The sequence below is a fragment of the Vigna unguiculata genome, chromosome 1 (assembly GCF_004118075.2).
Source record: "Vigna unguiculata cultivar IT97K-499-35 chromosome 1, ASM411807v1, whole genome shotgun sequence".
In the NCBI taxonomy this organism is placed as follows: domain Eukaryota; kingdom Viridiplantae; phylum Streptophyta; class Magnoliopsida; order Fabales; family Fabaceae; genus Vigna; species Vigna unguiculata.
The window spans coordinates 30,166,405-30,180,985 of NC_040279.1; the positions used below are offsets into that span (position 1 = coordinate 30,166,405).

The window sequence follows — 14,581 nt, forward strand, 5'->3', positions numbered from 1 at the left end:
ATAAAAAATAAAAAATAACACGAGGGGAATTAAATAAGTGATGAACCGCAACATGCGATTTTTAATGAATTTTAGCTTATCATAAAAAGTATATATAAGAAAGAGTAGTAAAGAATATGATTTTAAGATACATGTCACCATTTTTTAAACATTACAAAAATCAAGATAACAACACTCTTTTTGTAGTAAATTTTATTTTAGTAAGAGAGTGCTTTTTTCTTACCATTTCTGATTGTGAGGAGTTCCAGTAACAAATCATTTACTAAAAATAGGAAGAGAGATTCATTAAATATTAAATATATCGTAAGAAAAAATAACATTATAATTTTTAACAAATTTTGATTTAGTAAAAGTTATATTAGGGTGTGAAAGTGAGCCAATTTTGCTCACATGAGTTAACTCATCAATTGAGTTAAAAAAGAGTCATCTCAACACGACTTACTTTTTGGTGGGTTAGAGATTTTACAACTCGGTCCAACTCACCACATGGTAGATTAGTGAGTTGACTTATTTACGAATATTTTTTTTTTCAATTTATTTTATATGTATTGCATTACAATGAGAATGAATTGACTAAATTGATATTGTATGACCGAGCAATCAAAGTATTTACCTAATTCTCATAATATTATTATAATGATAATAATAGAAAGATAATAGTTAAAGATTAAAGTTGACAAATAAATTAATTAAACATTTAAACTATTAAAATATTATTGGTCAATGTTTGTGGTTAAGTGAGTTAATCCACTTTAAATCCAGTTCGAACCCGTTTAACATGTGGGTCAAGTGAACTAAATTCAATTTAAACTAGGGATTGCAACGGGTTGGGTTATGCACGGATAGTGCTTACCCGCAAAAATAAGAATCCACTTGCTATCCGCCTATTTACCTGTTGGGTACCTGTTTAAAAAATATCCACCATTTTTTTAAAACTTGTGGATACTTGTAGATATTCGCATACTCGTTAATATTTAAAAAAAAAAATATTTTATAAATTCTTTAAATAAAATAAAAAAGTAAAAAAAAATAAAAATTAATATTTATTTTTCATTAAATTTAGCCAAATAAAATATAAATATAAATTCCACACTCGATCCTTTTGTAAGCGGTTATTCAAATACCCAAATACCCACTACCTGTTAGTATTAATTATTCGCCGCCGCGAATTTTATTTGCGGATACCCACGAACACTAGTATTTCTGCCATCCCTAATTTAACCCAATTTTGAGAAAAACTGAACTTTTTTTAATCCAACTCGGCTCAAACTCGTGATTAGATATGGCAAATAAACTCGTGCCCGTGGGTATCACCCGAACCCGTCCCCGTTTTGACGGGGAATCCCCGCTTTGACTGGGTATGGGTATGGGTATGGGTAATACCCGAAATTTTCAACTGGGGATGGGGATGGGGATATATATATACCCGCCCAAATACCCGTCCCCGCTTAAATTACTAAACTATTTATAATTTATTAAATAATCTAAAAATATATATAAATAAATAATATATTTACACATAAAATATAATATAATATAATATAATATAATATAATATAGTATATATACATATAAATAAAATATACTTTTATATATATATATATATATATATATATATATATTTACACATATACATGTAATGTAATATAATATAATATAATATAATATAATATAATATAATATACATATAATATATATACATAATAATATAATATAATATATATAATATATACGTATAAAACAAATTAATCATTTAACTAGTGAGATCTTTTATAAACAAATTTATAACATTACAAATTTATAAAAATTTAAAAAAAAAATATATATATATATATATATATATATAAATATATATATATATATATATAAAAGCATAAAATATCTACGCATATACATATAATATATATACATAATAATATAATATATATTATTATATTTATATTATTATATAATATAATATAATATATACTTAAAATAAATATATATCTATAAAAATATATATATATATATATATATATATATATATATATATATATATATAAACATAAGATATCCACACATATAATATATATACATAATAATAATAATATAATATATAATATAATATAATATATATAAATAATTATATATATATATATAAACATAAGATATCCACACATATAATATATATATATACATAGTAATATAATATATAATATAATATAATATATATATATATATATATATATATATATATATATATATAACATATTTCTCATTTTCTTTGTTTTTTGTTATACACTTTGTTTACTCTCTCAATTGTCTGGTTTGTTTTTCAAGATTTAATTTTGAAGGTAATTTTTCTTCTTCTTATTACATAATTTTTACTCTCTGTACATGGTTATGTTCAAATAGGTGTTCCTCAATTTCATTCTATGAAATAATTTTTAGGTTACACATTTGATTATCTTTATTTATTTATTTATTTTCATGAAAATGTTTGACTCTTATTTTGTAGCTCTTCTTTTTGTTACTTTGGTTATACACTTTTTTACTCTCTTTTAATTGTTTGGCTTGTTCTTTAAGGTTTAAGCAGATCTTCAAGGTACTTTTCCTTTTATCATAATCTTAATTATACATTTTTTTTCCGTTATGTTACGTTCAAATGGATATTCTCAAATTTGGGTCACACATTTAATTATCTTTACTCCTTTATGATAATGAATCTGATGAAGAAGGTACATTATATTCTAGTAATTAAAATTTTCAATTTCAATTATTATATCATATCTAATTTTTCATTTTTTTTCTATGTGTAGGTGGATCGAATGCAAATGAAACCACTGATCATTTGTAAAATTAATAAATATTTTGGTTATTATAAAATTTTAGTAATATGTAATTTTTTAGCTTTTATATAATTATTTGAATTTTATTTAGTTGTTATTTGATACTTTAATTTGAGATTTATACTATTATAATATTTTTCTTAATATTTGACATCATGAAAATCAAAAAGAGTATGTTATTTTAATATTGAATATTTTGATAGTATCATGATTCCGTTGGTGTGATTTTTAAATTTTTTTTATAAAAAATATTTAATTGATATATGGAACAATAAAAAAATGGGTATAAGAAAATACCCGTTACCCGGTGGGATGGGGATGGGTCAAAAGTTGTATACCCGTTGGTTTTGGGATGGGGATGAGGATGAATTTTTATTATGGGGATGGGGATGAGATCATGATACCCGTACCCGCCCCGCCCCGTTGCCATCCCTACTCGTGATGAGCCGAATTGACTCACGGGTTGTAATCCATTTTGATCGTTTAGTTAAAATAATTATATAAATTAAATGAAATTTATTTAATAAAATTCTAAAAATTATTTATATTTAATTTTATAATAATAATAATAATTTTATTAGTTTTTATTATCATAAAAGAGAAATGAATACATAGCTAATCTTCTAATAATAGTAAAATTTTATATTTCATATATCTTCTGAAGATTTTGTTTAATAGTCAAGTACCCTATGAGAATAAAGTGATGGATTGCTCAAATGTTTTGCTTAATGAATAAACCACCATTTTAAATAGTTTGTGGTCTTTTATGACCGCTCTGATTCTGGCTAGGTCTAATTTAGGATGATTCCAATTTTCGTTTCCGCTTAAACAAGTTCCATCGATCGACCGAGGTGGGTCAAAACGAAGGACTCGAATTGCAGAGAAAATGAGCAGCGCCATCTTCAAAGCTTCAACCAGCAATAATCTCCATTTCTCTCTCAGGGCCGCACTCTTCCATTCAACCCCTCCCCTGCAACGTAAACGGCGCAATTTTTGGGACACCGTTAGTTTCTCCCAATTCCCTATGCTTTATGTTGTCATTTCACTACTTTTCGTTTCATTCAACAATTATTAGTTTGGAAACCATTGCGTCTTTTGATAGTGGGCCTCACCGCGTCAATTTTTTCCGTGTTTCTTTCTGATTTTGTATTTTGGGAACTGTTTGTGACCCAACAATGTTATTTTTATTGAACTAATTAATGAGAGTTCAATGCCGTGTGGTTGTGTAGAAAGTGTTGTTTATATGTTTTGTTGGGCTGAGAACTGTTTAATTGCAGAGAGGCAACAACCATAACTCCAGAAAGTTTAGACGGATGCAAGCAAAACATAGAGTAATGAACAGTATCAATGATTATGCAGAATCCCTGTTTCAGGTTCACCTTGCTTCTTCTCCGTTTCATGTGTGTGTATGTGTGGGCATGCGCAGTTCTTGTAATTTTAGCTTTCAGATATAGTCTAATATATTGTATAGTGTTGCTTGAATCAGGTAGTTCTGTGGTTTTTTTACATTGGTTTCTTTCCGATTGTTACAATATTTTTATTTCTCCTTTATGTATTTTCTACGCTTCACTGGTTTATTAAGAAGTAGGATCAGTGATGAACAGCCTCGTATTTAGCATTTAGGAACTGCTACAATCTGTTGTGTTCTGTTTGAGCAAGATGGTTCTTGACAAACTATATTGTGAATTGCTAGGATGGATTTCTATGTCTAATCTGGTGACACGTTAGATGAGCGTGTACAATGACGATATGTATGGGCTGGCATTGACTATCTGGGTTCATAAATATACTGTGAGCTTGTGATCTCCGATCCTAAGTTAGGAACAAGATATTGCAACTTCAAAATATTCTGTGAGCTTGTGACCTGCAATTTAAGGATAACATATTGAAGGTTAACATCATCAATGGCCTCTTGCCAATACATCCGGCGGGTATGAAAGCGCTGGTCATTCTTTCTTTTTTATGGACTTAAGACTTCATGTAATTGATAACCACAATCAGATTGAGAACTGACGCATCAGACCTGATGGAAGATGATCTTCAATGTAAAGGAGAAATAAATTGTATAGAGAATTAAAACATAGAATTGAAGAGGTGAAAAATATTCTTCTCTTATTATGACATAATCAAGAGTATGCATTATATATACAATGAAAGAAGAGAGAGAATAAGTATAACAGAAAGAGCAGAGTTTGTGCAACAAACTAACAAAATGCAAAATAGAATGTAAAGTCAAAACAGAAAGATATTTGTACTATATACACTAACAGTCCCTCTCAAACTCAGGGTTCTTGAACATAATCAAGAACATCGAGTTTGTTAAGTGAGTGACAGAACCGGACTTGAGAGAGAGGTTTAGTGATTATATCAGTCACTTGATCACTTGTAGGAATGTGAGTTATTATTAATGAACGACCCAGGACTTTTTCCCGCACAAAAAAGATGTCTAGCTCAGTAGACCCGTTCATGTTATTACATGTTTATTTGGGATCACGTGACTTGGAAGGTGCAACATTTGGAGAAGCCATGACATAGATTAGGTTACCCGTATTTTATTGCTGATATTCAATTTGGAAGCTTTCATAGATATAGCACGTACGCGAACACACATATCAAGTTAGAAGGCCTTTTTATGTGAGAGTGACAGGAACAAATACCTGTCCATTAGATTTTTTCATGAATATTGAAGATCAGAACATAGAAGTGATGTTTTTATGTGGCCATGCACCTTTGAATTGCCTTTAATCTTGACTGCTCATGTACAATTGTATGATCTATATTTCTTCCCCTTTTACTGATGCTAAAATGACCCTCACAATATATACTGCCAGGTATATGGTGTTCATGAGATTGGTAGATAGGTTCAGTATTAATGTAATATAAATGAAATAAAATTCTTTGTTAACCACTTAATTAAGAAGCAAACTCAACCCCTTCTCTTCTGTGATTTTGTTTGTGCTAAGATGTTTTGATGCTTATGGTTGCACTTTTTAATGCGTGGTTTAGAGCTGGAAGCAAGGTATTGAACAGGACGAGCTGCCATCAAGCCAGGACCCCTCATGGTTTCGTAAAAAGCAAAATTTTGATGGGGGCTCTGGAAGGTACAGGAATGGCAAGCAAGGATCAAATCATCGGTACAGAAGTAAGGATGCTTGAAATACTTGTGCTGTAACAGTATATATTCCATGTATCTTGTAGTACTGCTACCACTCTTTACTGGTGGTTGTATCTCTAGGAGATCATCCTGCGTAATATTGCTGGAAACTTCTTGTTTACTCATTTAGGATTGAGAGATTTAAACTTACGGATACCATGAATAGGATTTGATTTCAACTTGCATCATAATCTTTATGAAATCAGTGTAATTTCTTTCATTATTTTTATTATTTTCAACCGAACATAGAAGCTTCTAGATACTTATAAAGTCTACTCTGGAGTCAAATGTATAAATGGTATGGTAACAAACTTTATTGCTTTCAGGAGATCCTTTGTTTTGTGAAGATGATTTTGATGTGGAAACCATTTTCCGTTCTGCTTTTGGTGGGAATAGATTCTTCTATTGGTCATTCATCAATGAGGAAAATCCTCAGTGGAGTAGATCTGAACGATTTTCTAATTTTGGTAGATCATGGAATTGGAGGCATCGAAGCGAAAATGATTATGACTCTTCATCTGAGTGTGATAGTTCTGGTTCAGATTTAACAACGGATAGAATAGCCCTTGGATTGAGTGCTTCTGGTCCTCTGAAACTTGAAGATGTAAAAAATGCGTGAGTTCTTGCTTCTTCTGTAACTTCGTCTTCATCAAAATTTTAGGAAGCCTTAGTTCTTTACTAGGATATAAATTCTTAACATTTTTATATCATCAGGTACCGGGCCTGTGCTCTAAAATGGCATCCAGATCGTCATCAAGGCTCTCGCAAGGTGCTGCGATGCTCTAACCACCAATTATATTCCTTCTCCTTTTTGTTCTATTCGATGTTCTGGATTTTCTTTCTATTATTATTTTGCACAACTTCTTAATTCTTTTAACTTAATTTTTTATTCTGTATATTGATACTTGATAGGCTATAGCAGAAGAGAAGTTCAAGGTTTGCAGTGCAGCTTATCAATCTTTATGTGATAAGCTGGCCTTGGATTGAGGATCCTTCAGGCATATGCTAATCCTTTTCTGGAATTCTCCAGCCTGATCAAGCCAGATGATTGACCATGCTATATTTATTATTTAACACAGCAATCTTGCTTTCACTGTATTTTGTAGTTTTAAATAATTTTATTAGATGATCATGCAAATAACATGTATACTATTTTTGATAGTTCAAATGTACCATTTTTTATAGTTCCAATGTACCATTATTTACCATCTATTGTCTCAGCTGATTATGTTAAGAATCTCTATTGTTATTTAAAGTTACCATTTATTGTCTCAGCTTATAATATCTAGAAAACTCCTGTCGGAGTTGCATTTTTTTTTGCAACATTTGAGTTAGTTGAGTAGGAGTACTTATAAACTAAATAAGTCTAAATGTAAATTGATAAAGTTGAAAAAAAGAAAAACAAACAATCTAAAAGGAAAAGTATTATTAACATTTAGTGGTGTTTAATATAAAATAAATTTAATTATTTTAAGAATTATATAATATCACTATTTTCAAGACAAGAAAAAATACATTTTTTTTTCATTTCTTCAACTATATTTATATATATATATATATATATATATATATATTTTTTTTTTTCATCACATAGTTTCTCCAAAATCTCAAATAGGTAGCTTGGGATCGGAAGACAATGAAATAAAGTAAATCAGAAGTGTACGTGTGAATCTGCCAGTTTTCATGCATAGAATGTATCATAATCATCTAACAATTTGTGTAGATAATGATGTTTTTCATTTCTTTAATATAATAAAATGTTTGTTCGAAAACTAAAAACAGTAACACTTTATTTTTGAAGTAAGAAGATTTAGGTCTTATCGTTTGAAGATTTTGGATTAAGAAAAGGGGGGAAGAGAGGGGTTTCTTCTATACGTTAAATTGGGTGATTTTGAATTTGAAAACCGAACCGTGACTACTGAAAAGGGGGTTTGGTTACGTATAATTGCGTGTTCCAATTCATAACTGAATAACAAAAATGATGGTGAAGGGAATCCAGATTCAGATATGTGGATTGGTAAGTCAACGATGGATTCAGAAACCCCGCACATTCTCATCCTTCTCATTTTCCCCAATTCCACACCCTAACCCTTATTCCAAACTGCTTCCCACCAAAACCATCGTTCGTAGGGTTCGATTCGCGCCATTTCACGCTTCCTCGACACCGCTTCCTTCTGCCGTGAGTTCTCTTCGCGCGTTTATAATGTTAATGTTGTGACTGCATTATATATACATAGTTTATGTCTATTGTTGTTGATGATGCAACGCTAGAATCTTGCAATTATGGATTTTAACGGTGCGCTGAAATGTTGTTGATCGGGACATGTAGGGAAATGTTCGACATATTAAGTTTTGTCAGTGGTGTGGTGGTTCTACGAAGCATGATATTCCTGAAGGGGAAGAAAAGTTGAGAGCTATTTGTACGGTTTGTGGGAAGATTGCGTATCAGAATCCGAAGATGGTGACTGTCTAGAAATATCTCTCTAGCTTCTGGTTTATTTGATTTAGTGCTTCCGAAGTGATAACTGGTATTTATGTATTTAACGCAGCCGAATGATGTCGTGCATACGTTCAGTAGATTAGAATTCCCTTAGTTAGGATAAGACTTTTGTTGTTGGTAAAGTAACGGGCGGGTATTCAAGTATGTTTGAAGTAAATTGTTTTAAATGTATATGAACTGATTTACAAAATCAGTGTTGCGGTGTTGCCGTGATACTGTTTTTAAATGTAGTCTTGGCTGTGTGATTTGCAACATGCAGTAGTGCGGGTAGTGTATCACTTATTTCTGTACCAGGAAATTGGTTTTACTTATTCTTTTATTTGTCATATGCTGAATTATCTGGGCAGTGTATTTTGTGGTTTCTGTTCACCCTTAAATTTGGATTAGTACTCTGGCTTAAAATTATTTTTTTCTCTCTTTTGTAGTATTTTTTGTTTTTATGGAAAAATAGCTGTTCCTGTTCATTAAAGTTTTCTTGGGGAGGTTGTTTGTGGCTTTAGTGTAAGTAACTGGAGAACAGCAGAGTTATGTGTGGATAGCCTAAAGTTCAATCTGAAAGATTTTTATGGTTGGTTCATGGTATAGAATACAGTGCATATGAAATATAACTTGGAAATCGCTGTTCTTGTTAAATTAAATGTTCTGAGTTTTGCTTGAGTTTTAAGATGCATTATGTGTAGAGATTTGAGAGAATGATATTGATGTTTTCCTATATTATTCACTGATGTGAGCAAACAAGTTAGTTGAAACATCTCTAGGATCAAGATTTCCTCTTTATTTAACCAAAATGGTATCTGATGCATGAATTTGATGCTGAAATGGATATGGAGGTTAAGGTATCCGCATATAACATGATTTAAAATGGTATGGTTATAACTCTCATTCTTTAAGTATTTTTCTTTTCACAAAAATAGTAAATGAAAAATATATAACAAATAAGGATTTGGAGGAGTATCATATGTTTTAAGATATGTTGTCTGAATGGAAGCATGGTTAGTTTAAAATGGTAGCTGTACCTGTATTGGATTTGTGTTCATGTCGGACTCTTCAGAAACTCCTACCACATTTTATAATTTTTTTCACTTCTTTTAGTGTTTATGATTCCCCTATAATTAGATGAAATGGTAATATTTCTTTATGTCTACAATGACTCATGATAACTTCAAAAACACGAATTCTCTCTTTTGATTTAGGATTTATGTTTTTACATTATTTTTATATTAATTCTGTGCTGTTAATTTTTAAAAAAATTATATCTTCTTGCTGTGTTTTTGAGATTCTCTAACCTTTGACTGGAAAAGAATTGTACAGTCGTTGTAGAGTAAACCGTCAATTTCGTCCCTAAAACACACACACTTAAGTAGTCGTCACTTATTTACTGTAGTTATTGCTTAGGAGAGAGGGTAAACTTCAAAATTGAAATTGATGAGTTGTCTTGTTTGTCATTCATAGCTCTTCTTTCACTCCATTAGTTGATACATGATTATTTACTTTCTTCTACACATGACGCGATTTTGGTTGGCAAAGTAGATAGTTGGCTGTCTCGTTGAACATGATAACAAGGTGCTCCTTTGCAAGAGGAATATTCAACCATCTCATGGCCTGTGGTAGGAATGGATTTTTGTGTTATACTTCCTATTTTTGTTGCTTCTGTCTATGTGCCTGTTACCTTCCTGTTCCCAAAACCATTTTCAAAACAGTGACGCTGTTGCTACTAACTTTTTTATATTATAAATACTGCATTTCTTTTCCTTAATGAGCTATGTTAATTTCATATTTTGGTTCAACAAGGACACTTCCTGCTGGTTATTTGGAAATTGGAGAGTCGGCTGTGGATGGTGCCATAAGAGAAACAAGGGAGGAAGCAAATGCAGATGTGGAAGTAATTTCACCATTTGCCCAACTGGATATTCCTTTAATTGGCCAAGTGAGAAATTTCTTATATTCTATTTATTTTGTTCATTCCCTTGACTAGTTAGAGAATTTTGATCATGATTAGAGAATGTTTGAGGCAGATTTATTTGATATTCTTGGCAAGGCTGAAGAAGCCGCATTTTTCACCTGGTCCAGAATCATCAGCATGCCAACTTTTTCCACTTGACGATATACCTTTTGATTCTCTATCCTTTTCATCGATGGTGGTTACCTTAAGTTTGGTATGATTCAGAATCAGACATTTCAACTTGCTGGCTTTAGGTTTTATGTCACCTACTCATTCTATAACTTGTGTTATTTCTCATGGTCACAGTATGTTGAGGATATTAAGACCGGAAAACTCAAATTCCATTATGGAACCATTAACAAAAGGTATTTTCTTCTCAACTCCATATTCTTCATAAATGTAATGTATTGTCTGGTTTTTGAGGGCAGGAAACTATTTTATATGTGAAATTCATTATACTTTCGGTTTAGACAGAAATCTGTTAACTGGTTTGATTACATTCATCTTATTTAGTTTGCTTGGTTTGGTTACTAGTAGTGCATGTAGATCAGTTAAATATCTTGCTAACTATTGTTTATTAGTACTGGTTAATAATTCCATAAGTAGAAGTTTTTATTGGAAATTATGCTTAGATGAATATAAATCACGATGAGATTGCATTATTAATACTTTACTATTTTTTATAAAAGGTTCATATTGTTGATTTAATTAGCCGCTTACGCATTTGCATAAATTTGATTAGGACAAAAAAAGGGTAACACTTTGTGAGTTTGCACCTTCAGTTATGTTTTGTGCAAACGCAAACTAATGAAAACAACGGGTGTTTCGTAATGTTTCTGATACTTGGCTTCTTAGACCTTTCATGCTGTATAATATTATTTTGATGCTTGTTGTTAGGCCGGGTACAAGTCCTTCTGATATTCGTGCCTATACGCTGGATCATCATATGCAGTCATGAGTAATTATAAGCAGGTGAGAGCCTCATATATAATATCTGAGGGAGAAAAATAAATGACGAACAGAATGAACTAGGTATCATCATCACATGCGTTTAATTTTCATTTATCAGCTCATAAAGATACCGCCCAGCATTGCATCAAAATTATAAAGTAAAAGTAACATTGATCCTTATATATATATATATATATATATATATATATATATATATATATACTATATTTTGGAAGATATTAAATGCATTCATTTTGTGTATTTGATTTTAAGAGGATTATTAAGAGCAAGTTGTGGGAAGATACAGCTACACTCATTTTTATTTTCCATACTGAGTTGCCAAATATCTATGATCATGGTTTTCTTAACATTTCACTTGTTACAGTAGTGCATCAGAAGATTGTAAGTAAAAGGAAAAGAAAAAAAGTCCTCTAGTGAGAAGATTGCACGTCTTCTGCAAGAACCTCCGAGTGTTGACTTGTTGAATTCACCATTGTCACAAGCTTCTTAAACTCAACATTGTAACGAGGTATACTACCACCGTTTCCATTTCAGTTGACATGTTACACAAATGTGCATCATTGCCTGCGAATCCCAACTACTACTCTTTTGGACCTACCATATCAAATTGGTACGCAGTTTCTATTGCTGTAGAAAAAACGATACCTGTTTTATCTCCTTTGGAATTGTAAACATAACATTCATCGATATTAATTAAATTCTTTTTGAAAATGTACCCCTTTTCTAAATGAGGCACTCTTGATGGGACTTTGGTTAACATGCACGATGCAATATGGTAACATGACCAAGACAATGGCACCATCATAAAACTCTAGAAAATAATCATAGATGAAGAAGAGAGTGAAGATGAAGGTTTTACATAAATGTATATATATATATATATATATATATATATATATATATATATATATATATATATTACAATAAAGTAAATTATAAGGATAGAATAAAAATCTGTAAATTAAATTAATGAAAATGATAATCCAAATTATTACAACTAATACTAAATTAGGCATTTTTTCGTTTTTAGCGTTAGTAAAATGTTTGGAATTATATTCATAATTTGTCTTCTAATTTACATTTAAATTGTCTATTTATATATATATATATATATATATATATATATATATTCTGATAATTACATTACAAATAAAATGAAAGGAAAAATACATAAATGAAATAATTGTTTTAAACTATCCATGTTGGATAAGGAGTTCCCGTTGTTTTAACGGTTTGGATCCTCCAGCAGTTATTGTATATAATTTCTCCCTCGATCTAGTTTCAATATCTAACTTGATTCCCCTTTTCTCGATATCCCTCTTTCTCGATCAAACTTCTCTTAGATTCCCTTTTATCTTGAGCATGTTTCTATTGATGTGTTGACAATACTTTCTCGGTCCATTTCTTCAATCCTTTGTTTCTCGATACATTCCTCTCCACTTCTTTCAATATTTTTTATCTACTCACCTCTCTTCTATTTAATCTATTTGTTCATGACTTCAATAACATTTTTTTAAAATCAATTAAGATGTTCCCATTTTTTAACAAAATTTCAAGTATGTCCTTTCGGTTAGTAGTACTCTAATTATGTTAATTATGTGTCATGTGTTAGCACGTAAATTTTTTTTTTTAAATAATATTTTTTTATTATATTATTTTTTCAAATAAAAGTTGTCATGTGTCAATTTGACATTGTGTCCTGTGATATTGTGTCCTGTGATAGAGACAATGTGATATGGTAGTGACACGTGTTACTATTGGATGTGAAAAGTCTCAATGTAGTTTCCATTTTTGTTATTTTGTCTCAATTTAGTCTCAATCTTTTTAAAACTGAATCAATTTTAACTCTATATCAAATTTAATTTTTATATAAATTTTATAATGGTATTTTTATTATAATTGATATTTTTAATAAAATTAAGTTTATTTAAATGTATATTTTGTATTGAATTTTATTTAAACTTTGTTTTAAATATTTATATAGCCATAATTTATAAATATTTATATTTATAATGTATAGACAGATGTTAGAGTGATTTTAAAAAAAAATTTATAAAATTTTAAACAAATTTATAACAATTTAAAATAAATATATTTATTTAAAATTTTATAATTAAATTTATAAAATTGTTATTTTTAAACTAACTCTAATTTCTGTTTATATATTATTGATATATAAATATTTGAAAAAATATTTAAATAAAGTTCAATATATATTATTGATATATAAATATTTGAAAAAATATTTAAATAAAGTTCAATGCAAAAGAAAAATTTTGAATTTGAACATAAATAAATAAACCTTTAAGATTTAATTAAGATTGAAGTTATAAATTTGAATAGTTTTAAATAATTTTTTATTAGTTTTTTATTTAGTGTTTAAATTTTGTATTATTTTCGTTTATTTTTAACTTAGATGAGTTATATTGTTATTCTATACGTATTGGGAAACAAAAAAAATAGTTGAATTGCATTTTAAGTATTTTATAAATTTAAGTATTATTTGAGATTTTATTAATTAATTTTATTTATTTAATGTTTAAAATTTTATATTTTTCAATTAATATTAAGTAAAAATTTAATTTTGAAATTTTGAACATAACACAACAAACTTGAATAACAAAAATAAAATTTAAAATTTAAAATCCTAATTATCTTAAAGGATAATGTTAACCTGTTTCCCAAGGATACACAAAATAAACACTTTATAATTTATAAGGCTTTTACTGAAATACAAGGAAAAAAACACAAAATAAATACTTTATAATTTATAAGGCTTTTACTAAAATACAAGGAAAAAAAATGAAAGCTTGAAACGATTGAATAGTACAATATTTAATTTTGGCAAAAGATGTCATTAAATTTTATAGTCTTTTTCAAATTTTTGTGTGATGAAAATATTACAATTTTATATGAAATTTTTTTTCCTTTTCTTCATAATGCCTTTTGGCACTCTTTCAAATTAATTTTATTTTTTTACATTTAATTATATATTAATTTTTGACAACATTAAAATGTGATTATTTTATTATTTAATTATTTTTTAATTATTATAGATGTGCATCAAATAAATTATTAGTTAGAGTTGTACATCACTTATGGACATTTTTATCTTTTGAATAAAATAAAATTACATCAATAATAATTAGGTTAAGATTCATTTAATATTATATCTAACTATACTT

The 14,581-nt window shown here is 29.1% G+C and overlaps 2 protein-coding genes across 3 annotated transcripts; both read left to right on the top strand.

Moving 5' to 3' along the window:
• Nucleotides 1–3,545: 3,545 nt before the first annotated feature.
• On the top strand, nt 3,546–7,190 carry LOC114196123. Its single transcript, XM_028086695.1, has 6 exons — nt 3,546–3,831; nt 4,106–4,201; nt 5,835–5,970; nt 6,309–6,597; nt 6,697–6,751; nt 6,895–7,190. The coding sequence occupies exons 1-6, from the start codon at nt 3,715–3,717 to the stop codon at nt 6,967–6,969; spliced, it is 768 nt and encodes a 255-aa protein (XP_027942496.1). The 5' UTR covers nt 3,546–3,714; the 3' UTR covers nt 6,970–7,190.
• A 516-nt stretch (nt 7,191–7,706) lies between these two features.
• On the top strand, nt 7,707–12,111 carry LOC114163854 (nudix hydrolase 23, chloroplastic-like). 2 transcript variants are annotated; one of them, XM_028048225.1, is made up of 8 exons: nt 7,707–8,161; nt 8,312–8,443; nt 10,013–10,089; nt 10,274–10,409; nt 10,498–10,638; nt 10,731–10,789; nt 11,322–11,396; nt 11,764–12,111. In XM_028048225.1, the coding sequence occupies exons 1-7, from the start codon at nt 7,961–7,963 to the stop codon at nt 11,380–11,382; spliced, it is 807 nt and encodes a 268-aa protein (XP_027904026.1). In that variant the 5' UTR covers nt 7,707–7,960; the 3' UTR covers nt 11,383–11,396; nt 11,764–12,111. The 2 variants fall into 2 exon arrangements, with proteins under 2 accessions (XP_027904026.1, XP_027904018.1); XM_028048217.1 differs by having other exon boundaries at nt 7,709–8,161; nt 11,761–12,111.
• The last annotated feature ends 2,470 nt before the right edge of the window (nt 12,112–14,581 follow it).